We start from the raw sequence: 22,297 nt of genomic DNA on the forward strand, positions 1-22,297 counted from the left end.
GGCCAGGGGATTCATCCGGAAATCTACCTCCCCGGCGGGAGCAGGCTTCTTTTTCGTAAAAAAGAAGGACGGCTCTCTCCGTCCCTGTATAGACTATAGAGGCCTTAACCAGATCACGGTGAAGAATAAGTACCCCCTTCCGCTCATTCCAGAATTATTTGATCGTCTGAGGGGGGCTAGAATCTTCACCAAACTGGACCTCCGTGGGGCGTACAACCTGGTCCGTATCCGTCAAGGGGATGAATGGAAGACTGCATTCAACACCCGGGACGGCCACTATGAATATCTGGTAATGCCCTTTGGTCTCTGTAACGCTCCTGCCGTCTTTCAAGAGTTGGTCAATGACATCTTCCGGGACCTTCTCTACTCCTGCGTAGTGGTGTACCTGGACGACATCTTGGTCTTCTCTCCGGATCTCCAGACTCACCGGAGAGACGTTCGTCAGGTCCTGCTCAGGCTCAGGCAGAATCACCTCTTCGCTAAATATGAGAAGTGCCTCTTTGAGCAGACCTCGCTTCCGTTTTTGGGCTACATTATTTCTCAGACCGGCCTACGAATGGATCCAGAGAAACTGTCTGCCATCGAGAAATGGCCCCGACCGGAGGGGTTGAAGGCCATTCAGCGGTTCCTGGGCTTCGCCAACTACTACCGCCTCTTCATACCGCACTTCTCTTCCCGGACTGCCCCAATTTCCGCACTCACCCGTAAGGGCACTAATCCCAGAGAGTGGCCGCCCGAAGCAGAGGAGGCCTTTCTTTCCTTAAAACAGGCCTTCTCTTCCGCCCCGGTGCTGCATCGCCCAGATGGCAACAAGCAGTTCTTCCTGGAGGTTGACGCCTCCTCCTCTGGAGCCGGAGCGGTACTTACCCAAAAATCATCTTCCGGGAGAATGGTAACTTGTGGCTTCTTCTCCAAACTCTTCTCCTCTTCTGAGCGCAACTATTCCATTGGAGATCGAGAGTTATTGGCCATCAAGCTGGCATTGGAGGAGTGGCGTTACCTGCTCGAAGGGGCTCTTCACCCGGTAATAATTTACACTGACCACAAGAACTTGGCTTACCTCCAGCATGCCCAGAGACTTAACCCGCGCCAAGCTCGGTGGTCCTTGTTTTTTGCTCGCTTTGATTTTATTCTTCATTTTCGCCCGGCTGACAAAAACATCAAGGCGGACGCCTTATCCCGATCCTTTCTGGTGTCTGATCTCGAGGAAGAACCGAAACACATCATCGATCCCGCCAGAGTAATGCAGGTGGCTCCCGTGAGTCTAAATCGTCTCCCTCCCGGTAAGATGTTCGTATCAGTACCTGATCGGGAGAAGATCCTACACTGGGGTCACTCGTCTAAACTAGCTGGCCACGCCGGTCAGAAAAAGACCCTCCAGCTTATTACCCGGCACTACTGGTGGCCTACCCTGCACAAGGACGTAATAGACTTTGTTTCTGTCTGTGTGTCCTGCGCCCGCAACAAGGTTCCGAGACATCTGCCAGCCGGTCGCCTCCTTCCGCTCCCAGTACCTGCTGCCCCCTGGCAGCATATAGCAATGGACTTTATAACTGATCTCCCCGTCTCTGCCGGTTGTACGGTCATTTGGGTGGTTGCTGACCGCTTTTCCAAGATGGCTCATTTCGTTCCCCTGCCAGGCCTCCCGTCTGCACCCGAGCTGGCTAAAGACTTTATCCGCCACACCTTCCGTCTTCATGGCCTGCCCCTCCACATCGTGTTGGATCGTGGGGTACAGTTCACCTCACGCTTCTGGAGAGCCACTTGTAAACTGCTAGACGTCACCCTGGACTTCTCCTCCGCTTACCACCCACAGTCTAATGGTCAAGTGGAGCGGATCAATCAGAACCTGACCAGTTACCTCCGGCACTTCGTTAATGCCCACCATTCAGACTGGGTGGATCTCCTGCCATGGGCCGAATTTTCTGACAACAATCACGAGAGCGAATCTTCCTCCAAATCCCCGTTTTTTGTAGTCTTCGGTCAGCATCCTCGGATCCCATTTCCCATCTCCACCTCGGTGGACAATCCGACTGCGGAATCTCTTGTTAACAAATTTTCCTCCATATGGGAGAGTACCCGATCCGCACTCCTTCTGTCATCCGAGCGTATGAAAAGACATGCTGACAAAAAACGTCTGGATCCTCCTCAATTCCGTCCAGGGGATAAGGTCTGGCTCTCGTCCAAGTATGTCCGGCTCAAGATTCCTTCCTATAAGTTAGGGCCTCGGTTCATCGGTCCTCTGGAGGTCATCAGTCAGATCAACCCGGTGGCCTATAAATTGAAACTCCCGGCCAACTTGCGGATCCCTAACTCCTTCCATGTATCTCTCCTCAAACCTGTGGTACTTAACTCTTTTTCCAAGTCTACAGGTACGCCTCCTGCTCCGGTTTCCGCTGAAAACGAATTTGAGGTAGAGAACATTCTGGCCACCAAAAGGGTAAGAGGGAAGACCTTTTTTCTAGTAGATTGGAAGGGGTTTGGTCCTGAAGAGAGAACGTGGGAGCCCCGGGAGAACATCCATGCCCCTCTCATCCTAGCTAAATTTCTCTCTGGCCTAAAAAAGGGGGGGCCTAAAGGGGGGGGTACTGTAGCGCCGGCGTCCCTGCCCTCTGCTAGGCAGGGACGCTGTTCCCCTCCCCCTCTGCTCCGAGCCCGGCGTCCTCCTCCCGCTCTGCTGGCAGCGCGCGCTCCTTCCAGGCCACTGCGCTTAGGGCGCGCGCGCTCCCTCCCTCTTAAAGGGGCCGCGCGCGCCGTCCTAAGGAGTCCCCGGCCAATGGCCGGAGGACTTCACCATATATAAGGCACCTCCTCCAAAATGGAGGTGCCCGAGCAATGTTGTTGCACTGTTCACTACTCTGCTTCAGCCCTCAGGTCCCGTTGCCAGTTACCTGCCAAGTTCCTGCCAGTTTACTGTCTGATTCCTGCCTGATATTCCGCTTACCTGCCTGCTAGCCTGAGGTCCGACGGTCTGCCTACCGACTCCTGTCAGTCTGTCTAAGGACCAGCTTGCCCGCTCACCTGGGAGCGCTCTTCTGCTACCTGCCTGCTAGCCTGAGGTCCGACGGTCTGCCCTCCAACTCCTGTCAGTCTGTCTATGGACCAGCTTGCCCGCTCACCTGGGAGCGCACATCTGCTACCTGCCTGCTAGCCTACCTGGAGGCTCCGCCGTCACGTGCTGTGACCACCTGCCATTCCAGAGACTCCTGCCCGCTCACCTGGGAGCGCACACCTGCTACCTGCCTGCTAGCCTACCTGGAGGCTCCGCCGTCACGTGCTGTGACCACCTGCCATTCCAGAGACTCCTGCCCGCTCACCTGGGAGCGCACACCTGTTACCTGCCTGCTAGCCTACCTGGAGGCTCCGCCGTCACGTGCTGTGACCACCTGCCATTCCAGAGACTCTCGCTTGCTCACCTGGGAGCACACATCTACCATCTGCCTGCTAGCCTACCTGGAGGCTCTGCCATCACAGGTCGTACCTACCTTTTACCCAGAGACTGCCCCGGTCACTTGCCGTGACCTCCTGCCCGTTCATCCAGAGACTGCCCCGGTCACTTGCCGTGACCTCCTGCCCGTTCATCCAGAGACTGCCCCGGTCACTTGCCGTGACCTCCAGCCCATTCACTCAGAGACTGTCCCGGTCACCTGCTGTGACCGCCTGCCCGTCTTCCCTGGTCGCCACCCGCTCCCTTACAAGGACCGCCCCCTTGTATAGTAGCTCAGAGGTTCCGCCTCACAGACCCGTTACATATACAATATAATGACCCACAGCTCTCTAAATACAATATGATGTCCCCACTGCTCGCTCTCTAAATATACATATAGGGCTGTGTTCTCATTATACTAAATGTTCATCTTTACACTATGCACTGAGAAAGCTTCCACAGCATAACGGAGTTTAGCCTGGAACCCCCTTTATCTGATGGAGACTAAGAGTGTCCTACATTAGTATAGTGTGCGTCAGCTTTTTTCCTTTACAAAAAAGCATGGCACCCTACACCTTCCTATACTGTAGAACGTATATCCCTAAGGTATCGTTTTCTTTGGACAGATACTTTGGTATGGATTGTCTCGGCACCTTCTGCATAGATACTGCCCCAAAATACCTGCTTGTTAAAAGGTTTTAAGAAATTAAACGTTAGCATTGTCCAACACTACGATATTGATTATCTTATTGTAGGAGAGCTCATCATCAAATAGGTGGGGGTTTGATATCTGGCACCCGCACTGATCAACTATTGCTAGAAATATATAGTGTATAGACCTAGAACACCAGAATATCTTAGTCCTGAATAACTCTTTTAACACTGGTCTGCCTTGTTACATACATGTGCGTCGGGTGCGTGGTTGCTGTCTTCTACAGGTGACAATCACCTGCAACTATTGCAATCTGAGCTACTTCAGCTTCTAGTGGTTTCGCCCCTTAGATGTCACTGTCAAGTGAGACCATGGCATCTAAGCAGTCAGACCACAACATTGCCCCCCATCACAATATGAGTGTTGGGGAAGGGGGTGGAGTTGCTGACAGGCTCCCTTTAACCCTTTACTAACATCCACCGTTTATGTATGGCGCAAATCGGTAGCAGTTGTATGTGCGGTCTCACCCTATACTCTGCAGGTAATGGCTGTGTGTTACAGCCAGAGCCTGCTTCTAATCAGTGCAGGTGGTGCGAAGTACCACCTGCGATTGTTAACTTTTTAAATGCCATTGTCAGTGGCACTCTGACAGCGGCATTAACAGTGCGCCAGCATGGGGCACGTCATTTTATACACCCATTGGCGTGCCCGTGATTTAATCGGGGGGCACCGATGGGTTGCTATAACAGCTGGGAGTCTGTTGAAGTCCTCCATGCTTGTCTTACAGATCTCCCTTGAAATTCAGCCTTTGGCTGGGCTTCAAAGGAGAACGTGATATATACTATATGCAGCAATACTGTGGTATTGATGTACATAGTACAAGCGATCAGATGATCACAGGTTCATGTCCCCAAGGGGACTAACAAGACAGTGAAAAGTAAAAAAATGTTTTAAAAAAATATTAAAAAATGAAAAAACATAAGTTCAAATCACTTACTTTTTTCCCCCAATTAAAAATAATTCTTTGTTAAAAAAAATTCACATGTGGTATCGCCGCATTCAGAAAAGTCCAATCTATCAAAATCTAAAAAAAATTAACCTAATTGGTAAACATACCCCCCAAAAATTCAAAATGACGAAAATGCATTTTTTGTGTATGCAATACCACAAAAAATGCTGTAGCATGCGATCAAAATGTCATATCTATCTCAAAATGGCATCAATAAAAACGTTGTCTTGCCCTGCAAAAAGTAAGCCATCACATGGCTCCATTGTTCGAAAATTGAAAACGTTACGGATCACAGAAAATGGCACCACAACCCAAATAATGTTTCACAACACTTTTCCAGTACACTACGTGGTAAAATGAATGGCGTCATTCAAAAGTACAATTCGTCCCGCAAAAAAACAAACCCACATACAGCTATGTGGATGGAAAAATACAAAAGTTATGGCTCTGGGAAGAAGGGAAGGAAAAAGAAAGTGCAAAAACGGAAATTGTCCACGTCGGGAAGGGGTAAACAACATACCTTTTTAGATAGAATTAAACATACTTGGTATTGTCATGTGTGGCCAATGACTCTGAGGCTATGTGCCCACATAGCGTTCTTGTGGCATTTTTGTGACGCTTTTACAGCCGCGAAAACGCTTCTAAAACCGTCTGCCATGCAAAGCAATGTGAATTGGGATGTGCTGTGCACATGATGCGCTAATTAGCGCGCCAAATTCGCATTGCGTTGAAAAACGCAGCATGACCATTTCTACCGCGATTACGCTGCAAATTCACGGTCATTGAGGAACATTGAAACGCAGCAAACCCGCAGGTATATGTGGATTTGCTGCATTTCAATTAAATTCTCAAAATCGCTTGGAAAAGTGCTTGAAAAAACGCATGCGAAAACACATGATCAAAACACTGAAAAAACGCTTCTCTCTAGCAGAAAAAACACATGTAAATCTGCATGCGTTTTTTCTGCCAGAGAGAGGCATCAAATCTGCATCGTGGGCACTAACCCTCAGTCTGAGGAAGGTTGCAGATGATTCTGCTACTGGAAGTTTACATTTTTAGATCACAAATCTTTTTTCCGCCATTTGCTTGGACCATGTGATTGCAGCTAATCCAGGGCGAGCCGAGCACAATGGGCTGTGGGATAATGAGGCTTTGCTGTTGACATATGATTGTATTCTCCTCTAGCGCTGCTTTCATCCTGTTTAGCCTTTAACGCTAACATAATGGAACAGCTGTTTTCTCTGCCAATTATTATGAGGTATTCAGTATACAGTATTTTAATAATATTTAACTGTTTCTCTGGTTTTGTGAAAACATCTCCCAATCTGGTGCAACATAAAATTGTTGACGATAAAATTTACCATCTGACCCACTCCACTACTTTAAATGTCTTTTTGATGTAACTACATGGGGATCCTGATCTATGATCCTGGGACCACCTGCCTTTTTTTTAGTTTGAGCTTGGAGACCCACTGGTAATGCACCCCCAACAGTGAACTGCAGGATCATCACATACGTTTATAGACACGATCACGCTCTGATCATTACTACTTATAGATTAGAGCCAACCCATATATATTTTGGCTACTGCCTCAATAAAAAGACTGCTTTTAGTGCGGAGCTTCCTTTTCAGCTTAAGGATGTATTAGATAATATAACTTTACAATTAACCCATTCACAAGTTCCTAGTTTCCATTTACATATTTATCAGTCTAAACAGACTTAACTCAGGCTTTCTGCCACTATATGCATATCCCCAGTAAAGCTAAATGATATACTAATTTAATATTTCACAGATGATGAATAGACGTCATTACAACCATCTTGAGAACTCTTATTCTGTTCTATAAATTGATTCCGTTCAATTAACACCCCAAGGTAATCAATGTAGAGTATAAATCTTAAAAAGTCAGTTCACATTTTAAAATAATTAAATGAGATCAAATCTGAAAATTCTTATCTCATCAGGGACCTTACCTCTTGTGGCACAGTTTCAATGTAAAAAGTTTGAGTTTACACAAAGGGCAGGACTGGCCTCTATTACATTTACATTTACTAATCTAAAAAAGCATTTTGTGCCTACAAGGGTCTGAGATTTCTTCTGGCATGAACTGTAGGGCTATACATGGCTTGATTGTTACAAAATTTCCATGGCTCCTGAACTATAAACTCTTTAGTGGCACTGTATACCTTCTATGTCTCCATCGCACAGGTGCAACTATCGACCCCTTACAGTAATTCCTGGTGGAATAGGACTGATAAATTTAGAATAAATAATTCAATGCCTCTCAACAAACAACTTTCTTGAATAGTAAAAAGAAATGTAAAAAAATATAGCTCACCAACCCCCAAGAGCTGTAATTGATTTCACCGGCATGGTGAAACTTTGGGCAGGTTCCCAATTAGCAGCTCATGTGACAGATCAATTGAAGATTCCAGTATTCCAACATACTTTTAAACTTCATTTTATTATAACAACTTCTTAATTTTTTTTTGTAAAATTCATGAAATGATCCAGAAGAAATACATGTCCTATGCTTTTCGAACCTAGAACAGATTTGCAACGTGTAGGCCATGTGTTTCTGGAATCTTCAATTGATCTGTTACCCTTGCAGAATGCCATATATGATATTGCCAATATGATACGACATAGCTAACTTCTAGACAACCCACGATGTATGTAAATCATAAGTGCTCATTTACTAGTCACGTTGATGCAAGATTCACAGGAAAACAAAATGTTGCACGTGGAATTTTGTTATAATTTTTATTAGACTTTTTATTATAGTTGAAAATAATGGCTGAGAAGACCCTGGTGGACCTATCAAGGCTAGCACAAGATTGATCTTATTACAGAGCGCTTATCCATCAAGTCTCCATAACTCATGATCGAGCCAAAGACTGTAAAATAATAAATAAATAATAATTGTAGTTGACTCTCTGACTATTCTTACAAATATTCTTAGCTGAAGACTATATTATTTAAGTCTCCACCATAGATTGTTTCTTTGCACTGAGAAGACTAAGAAGAGTTTTGTGTGTGGGCCATTGTTGGCTCTTCTACTGTCTATCACTTGATCAAGAGATACTGCTGCCTTAATGAGAGTTTTGGCTCATGAGAAAAAAGAAAAGGCTCAGTAATAATATATGTGAATTTCAGTCCATGACCACCTGCCTGCGTCATGGAGACAGGAGGTAACCCTTAAATGATTAATAAGTTGTTCTTTGTCTCCATTTTGAAAGGGATGCTATTAATAACTAAACTGGTAGGACCGTATCGTTTCCGTTACTATAGCATCGACTAGTGTAGCATCTCATCCCCTATCAGGGACTCATGACAGCCTAGGAGGATCATTATCACTTCTCAGAATCCTGGATCCCTGCCTACAACAGAATATTAGAAGTGGATTTTTTTTTTTCATTTATTTTTTTCCCCAGCATAATGCACAGCTTTATATGATCCTTGGAGTTTTCCAAAGTCTGTTCCATAGTTTAGTTTCCTCAAACACCACTGTTCTCTCTACTCCTTACGGAAACAGGTTGAATGACTTTGCCTCTGTGCTATGCAGCTGTCAGCCTCCCCTCCAGATAGAAGATCATTGATGTGAGCTTCACTAACAACTCCGATAATTATACTTGTCAAAGAATAGAGTTCAGCATCTGATTTGGGTTCTGCAGAGGATACCCCATTTTTAATTCTAGAAGTAGAAATAACGATCTAGTTGTCAAAGGAGTTAACCCTTGCAGAGATGGGGTGTTGATTGGCAAAGATAGTTGTACATGAAACATAAAGGTGAAGATGAGTTGTTTACTGTAAAGTTGTGAAGATTAATTCATCTTATACAATGCCTTTTCAAGCACTCAGTACATTCAAAGAGAAGATCTTTAATCCAGGGAAAGAAGAGGCAAAGAACACAATAGGGGACTCCCTGGGTCATCTTCAAAGGTAAGAGTCTCCTTTGTCACTTAATGTTTTTTGTTTTTTTTCATTATGATTTATATACTATTTTACTTGATTTTTTTTCTTTCTACCTATTTTTTTCTGTTGTTTTTTTTTACACTGAGCTTATGTTAATACTAAAAAAAAAAGTACGGATTCATCATGAATGTTACCTATATTTGAGTCACATAACCAAGATTAATGCATTTTTTTTCTTTAGAAGAGGTTCTTTTTTTTCTTGTTTTAATTTTTAGTGGTCTAAGATTTTGTTTTCTTTCCACAATTTAATTTATTATTTTAAGCTAAATTTGTATTTGTGTATTTTTTTTTTTACATTTATATCATTCATAATAAGATACTTTATCATAACTCTTTAGTCTTAAATTATAAAATTACATTTAGAAGAGCTAAACAGATCTGGAAAAATGTTTGCAAGTAATTGTAAATTATCACACTTTTTTAGTTTAATACCTATTTTATTTTGTTTCAATACAAAATCTGAATACATTAAACACTCTTTCGACAAGTTTTATATTGATCTACATTTTATAATAAATTATTTGCAAAAACTACATATTTACACAAAGTATTATACTGATATTAGATTGGTCTTGTGTTTTATCATGCTTTACTTAGTTATCCAATTAATGTGTCTGTTAGTGACTTCGCAAAATATAATACCATTTTGCACTCAATTTTGACCAAGATTATTTGCAATGAAAAGTAATGTTTTCTTCTTCTATTATTTTAATTGTATATATGAAATATGAAATATAAAATCCTATTTTTCATTCCTGGTGCAAGTCACACACTGCCATATAAAACTTGACACACGGCCATATAAAACTTCTTTTAGTCTAGTTTTGTAATAACTTTGACAATTCTAATAATGTTAATGCTAATTTTACATTTGCTTTTATTTAAAGGTATATTGTAAGAATTAAAAAAAATCCTGTAAGCTTACATAAGGCACGCAATATTTCAAATTCAGCTTCTCATTATATTATTCACATTAAATTATAATTATACACACTTTTTAAACAGCTGGTAGACCTCTGGTATAGGATTGTTGTCGTCAATGCATTTGTTGCAAGTTGTATTACTTAGAATATAGGTCAATCTATGGGAATATCATCCCCAGTGGCAAGTGCCCAAGGCAGTCCATATACAGTATCAGTCCATTGCGTGAAATAATGAGCACTGTAACATTAATCACGTATTCTTCATATTGAAGCAATTGCTCTACCCCCATTTAGATTGTATCCTATTACGTAAAGTGGGAAAGCCCCTTTAAGTAATTTTCAATAATAATTGAATATTGAGAATTAAAGTATTACATTTATTTGTAATATGTAACAAGTTTCATAGTGACCATTTAGACACGTTACTACATATTTTATCTGAATCATCACATTTTAGACAGAACTGTTAATAAACTTACAAAGCAAGGAACAATACCTAAAATAACAAATTTTCCTTTATTAAGGAAAATTGATGGAAGAAATGTTGAAGAGGACAACATAGAGCTGAATGAAGATGGACAACCAATACACGTCCCCACCCACTCACCTCCCAGATTTGACTGCTATTGCTGTGGACTGCCCAAACGTTACATCATTGCCATCATGAGTGGGCTGGGATTTTGTATTTCCTTTGGAATTAGATGTAACCTTGGTGTGGCCATTGTGGAAATGGTGAATAACAATACTGTTTATGTAAATGGAAAACCAGAGATTCAGGTGAGAGTCATTGGTATCATGTATACTATGCAATAATTGATCTCCCAAAATTCAATTCAGGCAGATTCACTCAATTTAGTGCGGAAATTCAATTTGCATCAAATAAACTTGATGTTAATTTAATCAGCGAGGAAAGAGTTCAAAAATAAAAAGTCTTATACCCACTTCTCCTTGAACTTCCCCATACCTGACCCACTGTTGACGGTCCTATGATCAGTTCTTGTATCTTCTGCCTTCTATCTGCCACTTTGTATCTTCCTGATGACTGAGTCTTCCATGTACCAGACCACATCATCACGTGGGGCGCTCTGCACATTATTGACATGCATTGTGGCATATGTGATCTCGTGGGGTGCGATGCATGTCATTGTCATGTATTGCGCCTCATGTGATGCCGCAGAGCTCAGTGAATGGAAGAGCCGGCCAGGTTGAAGATAGAAAATCAAAGAGCCGATAAGTGGACCAGTAATAGATAGCGGACGAAAAATTAGAACAAGATTTTTTTTTGCCCCTACAGTGCCCTCTATAATCCAGCAAAATGGCAGCCAACAGGATAATATTTTGCTGCTTTTGACCAAAGAGAATCACAAAAGATTCAGATTCTGGTGAATCCAAATTTTTTTGTACAATTTGAGGCAAATTCAATTTGACGCGATTAGATTCAGTCATCTCAACAATTCCTCCTACAAAGAATATATATTTCTGCCAGTCCAGTAAGATTGCAGGAATATCCAGACATAATATTTCTCACTGAAAATCTTCCATTATCATGATGTACAGTACAAAGTTATATTGTGGTACCGTGTTAGCCAGAAAAATCTATGTAAATACTTTTATGTCCAAAAATGACAAAAGTATTCTCGGAGTGATACCTTTATTGGCTAACCAGAAAAAAATATATATATGCAAGCTTTAGAGCACAGATTTGTAATAACGCCTGAAGAAGGAGCCTCTGTGCTCTGAAAGCTTGCATATACAGTATATATATTTTTTTTTGGTTAGCCAATAAATCTCCTAGAATACTTTTGTCATTTTTGGGCATAAAAGTATTTACATCACTGAAAATCTAAAATCATTTACTTACTAACTAAAGGAAAGGTAGAAATTTCTTTCTGCTATAAAACTTATACAAATATTTAGTAATACCAATTACAGTACATTACCTATAATGTCTTCAATATATTTTAACACCATTTTACAGGTAGCCCAATTTAACTGGGATCCAGAAACAGTTGGTTTGATCCATGGATCATTTTTTTGGGGATATATTGTCACGCAGATACCAGGAGGATTCATTGCAAACAAGCTTGCTGCCAATAGGTAATTGCACTGTATGGCTGGAGGGGGGAAATATTTCTTTCTATCTGTGAAAAGTGTTAAATTACAATTTAAGGTTGAAAAATATTTAGATTTGAGAGTCCTCAGTGGTTGATACCGTTTAATGGCTATTTGAATAAAGATGCGGTACATTCTGGGATTCTCCATTTTGATATCTTTGTATGGTACAAATATATATATTTTACCTGTAATTTAAGGTTGTAATTTCAGTGAATCAGAACTAGATATTCTAACCATAAACTTTTAAAAGAGATTGTCTGATTTCTAAACCCATTTTAAATGTCCTATTAGCAAATTTACTGTCAGAAGATGTTTCTAGTATAAGACCTTATCTCAGCAAAAGAACAACCTGTGTGCCTTGAACAATGCATCAGCGGTTATAAGATGTGTGATTTATTAATTCAGCCCATTAAATGCAATATAACAGAGTAGACACGTGGTGTAACTAGAGTCCAATGGGCTCCGATGCAGAATTTGAACCAGGGCCCCCACCTTCATGTTGGTCAGATGTATGGGCCTTTGTAGTGTTGAAGATCCTATAAAGACATGTGTGTTCACCCTTCATGAAATATAGTGTCCCCATCCTGGCACATGTAATAATGTTCCCTGTCATTGCCCCTTCTTTTAATAATGTCCCTCATCCTGGGCCCCTTCCTGGTATAATGTCCCTTTTTGTGGCATAATGTCTCTCATTCTGGGCCCCTTCCAGTAATAATGTCCCACATCCTGGGCCCTTTCCTGGTATAATGTTTCTGTCCTGGGCCCTTTAATGTAATAATATTCATAATCCTGACCTCTTCCTGTAACAATGTCCCCCTTCATCGTCCCTTTCCTGGTATAATGTCCCCATCATGGGCCCCTTCCTGGTATAATGTATGCCGTCCTGGGCCCCATCCTGGTATAATGACTCTTATCCTGGACCCCTTCTGTGAGTAATGTCCTCTATCCTTAGCCCCTTCCTTGTGTAATATCTCCCATCCAAATTAAAAAAATAAACAATTCTTCTTACCTTTCTCCACTCCCACGATGTGCAACATCCTCTTCTGTAGCCTGCAGCTGACTTTGACTTGCCAGCCATATGTGGCGCATGATGTCACTGCCATGTGCCACTCGTGACAGGCACGCTGACATCAGCTGCGGCTACTGATTGGCCAGCAGTATGTATTGCAGGGCAGGGAGCCGGCGGGTCTCTGCGCCGCAATACACTTCAACTGAATGTGTCCTCAGATACACATCCAGCTGAAATAGGCACTTGCGACGATGAGCCCCCCTACCATAAAGTCCTGGTCACCGACGCACTCTCTGCGACCACGATCGTTACGCCCTTGCACTTACTAATTTGCCCTGGATTTTTGCTGCATGGAAATTAAACATTTTATGCTGATTGATTGGAGTTGATCGCTGTGGCTTCCATATCCATACCTTTTTGTATTGTAAAATGTGTATGTATGTATTTGTGAATGTATGTGCTCTATGTATACATAAGTGTGTATGTACACTGTGTATACATATGTGTTTGTGTTCTGTATATGAGTGTATATATGTGTTCTGTATATACATTTGAGTATGTGCTCTGTGTATACATGTGTGTATGGGCTCTGTGTATTCATGTGTGTGTTCTGTATGTATACAGTACAGACCAAAAGTTTGGACACACCTTCTCATTTAAAGATTTTTCTGTATTTTCATGACTATGAAAATTGTACATTCACACTGAAGGCATCAAAACAATGAATTAATACATGTGGAATTATATACTTAACAAAAAAGTGTGAAACAACTGAAAATATGTCTTCTATTCTAGGTTCTTCAAAGTAGCCACCTTTTGCTTTGAAGACTGCTTTGCACACTCTTGGCATTCTCTTGATGAGCTACAAGAGGTAGTCACCGGAAATGGTCTTCCAACAACCTTGAAGGTGTTCCCAGAGATGCTTAGCACTTGTTGGCCCTTTTGCCTTCACTCTGCGGTCCAGCTCACCCCAAACCATCTTGATTGGGTTCAGGTCTGGTGACTGTGGAGGCCAGGTCATCTGGCGTATTACCCCATCACTTTCCTTCTTGGTCAAATAGCCCTTACACAGCCTGGAGGTGTGTTTGTGGTCATTGTCCTGTTGAAAAATAAATGATGGTCTAGCTAAACGCAAACCGGATGGAATAGCATGCCGCTGCAAGATGCTGTGGTAGCCATGCTGGTTCAGTATGCCTTCAATTTTGAATAAATCCCCAACAGTGTCATCAGCAAAGCACCCCCACACCATCACACCTCCTCCTCCATGCTTCACGGTGGGAACCAGGCATGTAGAGTCCATCCGTTCACCTTTTCTGCGTCGCACAAAGACACGGTGGTTGGAACCAAAGATCTCAAATTTGGACTCATCAGACCAAAGCACAGATTTCCACTGGTCTAATGTCCATTCCTTGTGTTCTTTAGCCCAAACAAGTCTCTTCTGCTTGTTGCCTGTCCTTAGCAGTGGTTTCCTAGCAGCTATTTTACCATAAAGGCCTGCTGGACAAAGTCTCCTCTTAACAGTTGTTGAAGAGATGTGTCTGCTGCTAGAACTCTGTGTGGCATTGACCTGGTCTCTAATCTGAGCTGCTGTTAACCTGCGATTTCTGAGGCTGGTGACTCGGATAAACTTATTCTCAGAAGCAGAGGTGTCTCTTGGACTGCCTTTCCTGGGGCGGTCCTCATGTGAGCCAGTTTCTTTGTAGCGCTTGATGGTTTTTGCAACTGCACTTGGGGACACTTTCAAAGTTTTCCCAATTTTTCAGACTCACTGACCTTCATTTCTTAAAGTAATGATGGCCAATCGTTTTTCTTTACTTAGCTGTTTTTTTCTTGCCATAATACAAATTCTAACAGTCTATTCAGTAGGACTATCACCTGTGTATCCACCAGACTTCTGCACAACACAACTTATGGTCCCAACCCCATTTATAAGGCAAGAAATCCCACTTATTAAACCTGACAGGGCACACCTATGAAGTGAAAACCATTTCCGGTGACTACCTCTTGAAGCTCATCAAGAGAATGCCAAGAGTGTGCAAAGCAGTCATCAAAGCAAAAGGTGGCTACTTTGAAGAACCTAGAATATAAGACATATTTTCAGTTGCTTCACACTTTTTTGTTAAGTATATAATTCCACATGTGTTAATTCATAGTTTTGATGCCTTCAGTGTGAATGTACAATTTTCATAGTCATGAAAATACAGAAAAATCTTTAAATGAGAAGGTGTGTCCAAACTTTTGGTCTGTACTGTACATATGTGCTCTGTGTATATGCATGTGTGTGCTATGTTGTGCAAAGAACAACCTGTGTGCCTTAAACAATGCATCAGCGGTTATAAGATGTATGATTCATTAATTCAGCCCATTAAATGCAATACAATAGACAGTAGACACGTGGTGTAACTAGAGTCCAATGGGCTCCGATGCAGAATTTGAACCTGGGCCCCCACCTCCATGTTGGTCAGATGTATAGGCCTTTGTAGTCTATAAAGACATATGTGTTCACCCTTCATGAAATATAGTGTCCCCACCTTGGCACCTGTAATAATGTTCCCTGTCATTGCCCCTTCTAAAAATAATGTCTCTCATCCTGGACCCCTTCCTGGTATAATGTCCCTCTTTCTGGCATAATGTCCCTCATTCTGGGCCCCTTCCAGTAATAATGTCCCACATCCTGGGCCCTTTCCTGATATAATGTTCCTGTCCTGGGCCCTTTAATGTAATAATATTCATAATCCTGACCTCTTCCTGTAACAATGTCCCCCTTCATCGTCCCTTTCCTGGTATAATGTCCCCATCAGGATGCCCGTTCTGGGCTCCATTCTGGTATAATGTCCCCCATCCTGGGCTCCTTTCTGGTATAATGACTCTCATCCTGGACCCCTTCCGTGTGTAATGTCCTCCATCCACATTAAAAAAATGAACAATTCTTCTTACTTTTCTCCACATCTACGATGTGCTACATCCTCTTCTGTAGCCTGCAGCTGACTTTTACTTGCCAGCCATATGTGGCGCATGATGTCACTGCCATGTCTGCATGTGCCACTCGTGACAGGCACGCTGACATCAGCTGCGGCCTCTGATTGGCCAGCAGTATGTATTGCAGGTCAGGGAGCTGGCGGGTCTCTGCGCCGCAATACACTTGAGCTGAATTTGTGTCCTCAGCTACATATCCAACTGAAATAGGCACTCACGACCATGGGCCCCCCTCCCATAAAGTCCTGGTCACCGACGCACTCTCTGCGACCACAATTGTTACGCTCCTGCACTTACTGATTTGACCTGGATTTTTGCTGCATCGAAATTAAACACTTTATGCTGATTGATTGGAGTTGATCGCTGTGGCTTCCATATCCATACCTTTTGTATAGGAAAATGTGTATGTATGTATATGTGTATGTATGTGCTCTATGTATACATAAGTGTGTATGTGCTCTGTGTATACATATATGGGTATGTGTTCAGTATATGAGTGCATATATGTGCTCTGTGTATACATTTGTGTATGTGCTGTGTATTGATGTGTGTGCTCTCTATGTATACATATGTGCTCTGTGTATATGTATGTGTGTGCTATGTGTATACTTATAGTGGGGAAAATAAGTATTTGATACACTGCCGAATTTCCCACCTACAAAGAATGGAGAGGTCTGTAATTTATATCGTAGGTAGACTTCAACTGTTAATGACAGAATCTAAAAATAAAAAACAGAAAATCACATTGTATGATTTTAAAATAATTAAATAGCATTTTATTGCATGAAATAAGTATTTGATCACCTACCAACCAGCAAGAATTTTGGGTCTCACAGACCTGTTAGTTTTTCTTTAAAAAGTCCTCCTACTCTGCTCTCATTACCTGTATTAATTGCACCTGTTTGAACTCTTTACCTGTATAAAACACACCTGTCCACACACTAAATCAATCACACTCCAACCTCTCCACCATGGCCAAGACCAAAGAACTGTCTAAGCACACCAGGGACAAAATTGTAGACCTGCACAAGGCTGGGATGGGCTACAGGACAATAGGCAAGCAGTTTGGTGAGAAGGCAACAACTGTTGGCACAATTATTAGAAAATGGAAGAAACACAAGATGACTGTCAATCTTCCTCCGTCTGGGGCTTCATGCAAGATCTCGCCTCATGGGGTAAGGATGATTCTGAGAAAGGTCAGAAATCAACCCAGAAGTACATGGGAGGTCCTGGTCAATGACCTGAAGAGAGCTGGGACCACAGTCTCAAACATTATTGTTAGTAACAAACTACACCATCATGAATTAAAAATCTGCAGGGCACGCAAGCTCCCCCTGCTCATGCCAGCACATGTCCGGGACCGGTTGAGGTTCACCAGTGATCATCTGGATGATCTAGTGGAGGCATGGGAGAAGGTCACGTGGTCAAGTGAGACTAAAATAGAACTTTTTGGTATAAACTCCACTCACCATGTTTGGAGGAAGAAGGATGAGTACAACCTCAAGAACACCTTCCTAACCATGAAGCATGGTGGGGGAAACATCGTACTTTGGGGGTGCTTTTGTGCAAAGGGGACAGGATGACTGTCTCGTTTTGAAAGGAGAATGGATGGGATCATGTATCGCAAGATTTTGCCCAACAACCTCCTTCCCTCAGTGAGAACATAGAAGATCGGTCTTGGCTGGGTCTTCCAGCATGACAATGACCTGAAACACACATCCAGGGCTACTAAAGTGGCCAGTCTCCAGACCTGAACCCAATAGAAAATCTTTGGAGGGAGCTGAAAATCAATGTTGCCCAGTGACAGCCCCGAAACCTGAAAGATCTGGAAAAGATCTGTATGGAGGAGTGGGCCACAATCCCAGCTGCAGTGTGTGCAAACCTGGTTAAGAACTACAGGAAACGTCTGACCTCTGTAATTGCAAACAAAGGTTTCAATACCAAATATTAAGTTCTGTTTTTCTATTGTATCAAATACTTATGTATTATGTACAACATTAAATTCTCTACATGGACAGAGTAATGGGTTCAGTACATAAGAGGATAGATCACATAGAAAAAATGTACTCCAGAACCATGTTTACCAAGTATCACATTTTTATTAATTACAGTGGGAAACCACTAGATGGCGCCACATTCTCAAAAATGGTATATACTAGCAATAAGCGCATGAACTAATCTGCAATATCTAGCAATCTAAAATGTCTCTAATAAGTCTATAGGATAATAGGTCTATAGCCTGATCGTATCATGCTATTTAGATGTAACATTATAAAAAAGAACAATAACATATAAGAGAACCGAGCAGAACATGCATATGTGAATCATAGTAAGAGAAGCATATACAGATATCTGTTGTTACCAGTAGTGGGATATGGTGCCAACCCCAAACCCCGACGTACGTTTTGGGATAATGCCTTTTGCTGGGGGTGGGATCACACCAGCAGGGGCAACCTTTCATTTCGTGACACAACCAATCAGCTAATGAATTCACATTAGATTTATAATTAGCTAGTATGAATGGACTACAACATAGGTGGAGATAAGACCACATGGAGCATGATCATTAACATTAACCACGCCTCTCAGGGGAGGGTTGACAACCCTCGGTCAGCAAGAAATGTCCATACTCATTATTATGTGGACCCCCATCACGGACATTTGTGCTTATTAAAAAAGCTCTCTCTTGACCCTTCCTGCACAAACAACTACAGACCAGTCTCCTATCTTCCCTTCATCTCTAAACTCTTGGAGCACCTGGTCTACTCCTGCCTTACCAGATACCTCTCCACTCACTCTCTTCTAGACCCATCACAGTCCGGCTTCCGCCCCCTACATTCTACAGAAACTGCACTCATCAAAGTAACCAATGACCTTCTGACAGCAAAACATAATGGTAACTACTCTCAGCTTATTCTTCTTGACCTCTCTGCAGCTTTCGACACCGTTGACCACCACCTCCTACTCTCTATGCTCCCTCCTGGTTCTCCTCCTACCTATCTGACTACTCTTTCGGTGTATCGTTCGCTGGCTCCACTTTTTTCCCCCTTCCTCTCACTATTGGGGTTCCTCAGGGTTCAGTTCTTGGCCCTCTTCTCTTCTCTCTCTACACAGCCCCAATTGGTAAGACTATCAACAAATTTGGTTTTCAGTACCATCTTTATGCTGATGACACACAACTATACACATCATCCCCTGACTTTACCCCCACTGTACTACAGAACACCACTGACTGTCTGGCTGCAGTTTCTAACATCATGTCCGCTCTCTATCTGAAACTCAACCTTTCCAAAACTGAAAGGTCTACTCACCTCCCTAAATCCGACATCTCCTTCTCCGTATGTGGCACCATAATAACGCCGAGCCAGCAGGCGCGCTGTCTGGGCATTGTGTTTGACACCAAACTTTCCTTCACCTTCAATATACAATCTCTTGCCTGCTCTTGTTGCTTGCACCTGAAGAACATCTCTAGAATCCGCCCCTTTCTCACCTTGGAAACAACAAAAACCCTCACTGTTGCCCTGATCCACTCCTGCCTTAACTACTGGAACTCTCTATTAATTGGCCTCCCCCTCACTCGACTTTCCCCTCTCCAGTCCATCCTTAATGCTGCAGCCAGGGTCATTTGGCTAATTTTTACTCAGACTCCTTCGCTCTGTGCCAGTCATTGCACTGTCTGTCCATGAATTATAGGATCCATTTTAAATTGCTTGTTTTCACCCACAAAGCTCTCCACAGTGCGGCACCCCCCTACATCTCTTCCCCCATTTCTGTTTATCAGCCTACCCGTTCTCTATGCTCCGCAAGCGACTTTTGGCTAACATCCGCACTAATCCGTACCTCCCACTCCCGGTTTCAAGACTTCTCCCGAGCTGCACCTATTCTTTGGAATGCGCAACCCCAAGAAATTAGGACGAACCACAACTTGCACAGTTTTAGGTGCTCCCTAAAAACACACCTGTTTAGGGCGGCCTATCACGTTCCCTAATCGAAGTCCTTTTATATTCTTAAAGCCCATTCCTTATTTCTCCAAACATAAGTCTCCACCGAACCCAAAAGCACTACAGATACTGGCTGGTGATGAGCTCATGCAGCCTTTATCTATCCCTCATCCCCTCAAGATGGCTGGACCATCATTGTAAATAAGCCCATGTACTTTGTGTCACCCCCACCTCAATGTAGATTGTAAGCTCTTACAAGCAGGGTCGTCATTATTTTTGCTTTAATTATTGTATTATCTTTAGCTATGTTACTTATGACTTTTGTATATGAACCTCTGAATTGTAAAGCACTGCGGAATATGTTAGCCCTATATAAATAAAGATTATTATTATTATGCATACACACACCAGCTAGACCGTCCAAAAAGGTCTGCTGGGGGTGTGATCTGGTCTCTATTCAAGTTGGCGCGCATCACGCCGATGAACCAGGAGGGGCGCATCTCAAGGCCGCGTTAAGGAGGGCTGTCCGGCCATGCGGCCTAGAGTCGCCGCCCACGTGGGTCACGTAAGCGTGAGTCAGGTCACATGACCAGAGCACCGACCAGTGTGTGCTCTGTATATATAAATGTGTATGTATGCTATGTGTATACATATGTGTATGTGCTCTGTGTATATTTGTGTATGTGTGTTCTGTGTAATCATGTGTGTGTAAGTGCTCTGTATATACATGTGTATATGCTCTGTTTATGTGTATGTGCTCTGTGTATACATATGTGTGAATGCGCCCGGAATATACATGTTTGTGTATGTGCTATGTGTGTATGTTTATGCATATGTGCTCTGTGCATACATATGTGTTCTCTGTGTATACATGTGTGTACGTGTGTATGTGCTCTGTGTATATAAATATACATGTCTGTATATGCTCTGTGTATACATATGTGTAAATGTGTGCATACATACAGTGGTGGCCAAAAGTATTGGCACCCCTGCAATTCTGTCAGATAATACTCAGTTTCTTCCTGAAAATGATTGCAATCACAAATTCTTTGGTATTATTATCTTCATTTAATTTGCTTGCAAGGAAAAAACACAAAAGAGAATGAAGCAAAAATCAAATCATTGATCATTTCACACAAAACTCCAAAAATCGGTCAGACAAAAGTATTGGCACCCTCAGCCTAATACTTGGTTGCACAACCTTTAGCCAAAATAACTGCGAACAACCGCATCCGGTAACCATCAATGAGTTTCTTACAATGCTCTGCTGGAATTGTAGACCATTCTTCTTTGGCAAACTGCTCCAGGTCCCTGATATTTGAAGGGTGCCTTCTCCAAACTGCCATTTTGAGATCTCTCCACAGGTGTTCTATGGGATTCAGGTCTGGACTCATTGCTGGCCACCTTAGAAGTCTCCATTGCTTTCTCTCAAACCATTTTATAGTACTTTTGGAAGTGTGTTTTGGGTCATTGTCATGCTGGAAGACCAATGACCTCTGAGGGAGACCCAGCTTTTTCACACTGGGTCCTACATTATGCTGCAAAATTTGTTGGTAGTCTTCAGACTTCATAATGCCATGCACACAGTCAAGTAGTCCAGTGCCAGAGGCAGCAAAGCAACCCCAAAACATCAGGGAACCTCTGCCATGTTTGACTGTAGGGACCATGTTCTTTTCTTTGAATGCCTCTTTTTTTTTCCTGTACACTCTATGTTGATGTTTTTTCCCAAAAAGCTCTACTTTTGTCTCATTTGACCAGAGAACATTCTTCCAAAACGTTTTAGGCTTTCTCAGGTAAGTTTTGGCAAACTCCAGCCTGGCTTTTTTATGTCTCGGGGTAAGAAGTGGGGTCTTCCTGGGTATCCTACCATACAATCCCTTTTCATTCAGACGCCGACGGATAGTACGGGTTGACACTGTTGTACCCTCGGACTGCAGGGCAGCTTGAACTTGTTTGGATGTTAGTCGAGGTTCTTTATCCACCATCCGCACAATCTTGCGTTGAAATCTCTCGTCAATTTTTCTTTTTAGTCCACATCTAGGGGGGTTAGCCACAGTGCCATGGGCTTTAAACTTCTTGATGACACTGCGCACGGAAGACACCGGAACATTCAGGTCTTTGGAGATGGACTTGTAGCCTTGAGATTGCTCATGCTTCCTCACAATTTGGTTTCTCAAGTCCTCAGACAGTTCTTTGGTCTTCTTTCTTTTCTCCATGCTCAATGTGGTACACACAAGGACACAGGACAGAGGTTGAGTCAACTTTA

General features: G+C 42.7%; 1 protein-coding gene across 1 annotated transcript in view; it reads left to right on the plus strand.

Annotated features, from left to right (window-relative positions):
• The first annotated feature begins 8,376 nt into the window (after positions 1–8,376).
• Positions 8,377–22,297, plus strand: part of SLC17A8 (solute carrier family 17 member 8) — a 58,973-nt gene continuing 45,052 nt past the window's right edge. The window contains exons 1-3 of the mRNA XM_073650670.1: positions 8,377–9,034; positions 10,515–10,767; positions 11,969–12,087. Coding sequence (XP_073506771.1) covers positions 8,934–9,034; positions 10,515–10,767; positions 11,969–12,087 — 473 coding nt within the window. The 5' untranslated portion in view covers positions 8,377–8,933. The remainder of the gene's footprint in view (positions 9,035–10,514; positions 10,768–11,968; positions 12,088–22,297) is intronic.

This window comes from Phyllobates terribilis, unplaced genomic scaffold, assembly GCF_046119375.1.
Source record: "Phyllobates terribilis strain yellow unplaced genomic scaffold, ASM4611937v1 Scaffold_11__3_contigs__length_659146591, whole genome shotgun sequence".
NCBI lineage: Eukaryota > Metazoa > Chordata > Amphibia > Anura > Dendrobatidae > Phyllobates > Phyllobates terribilis.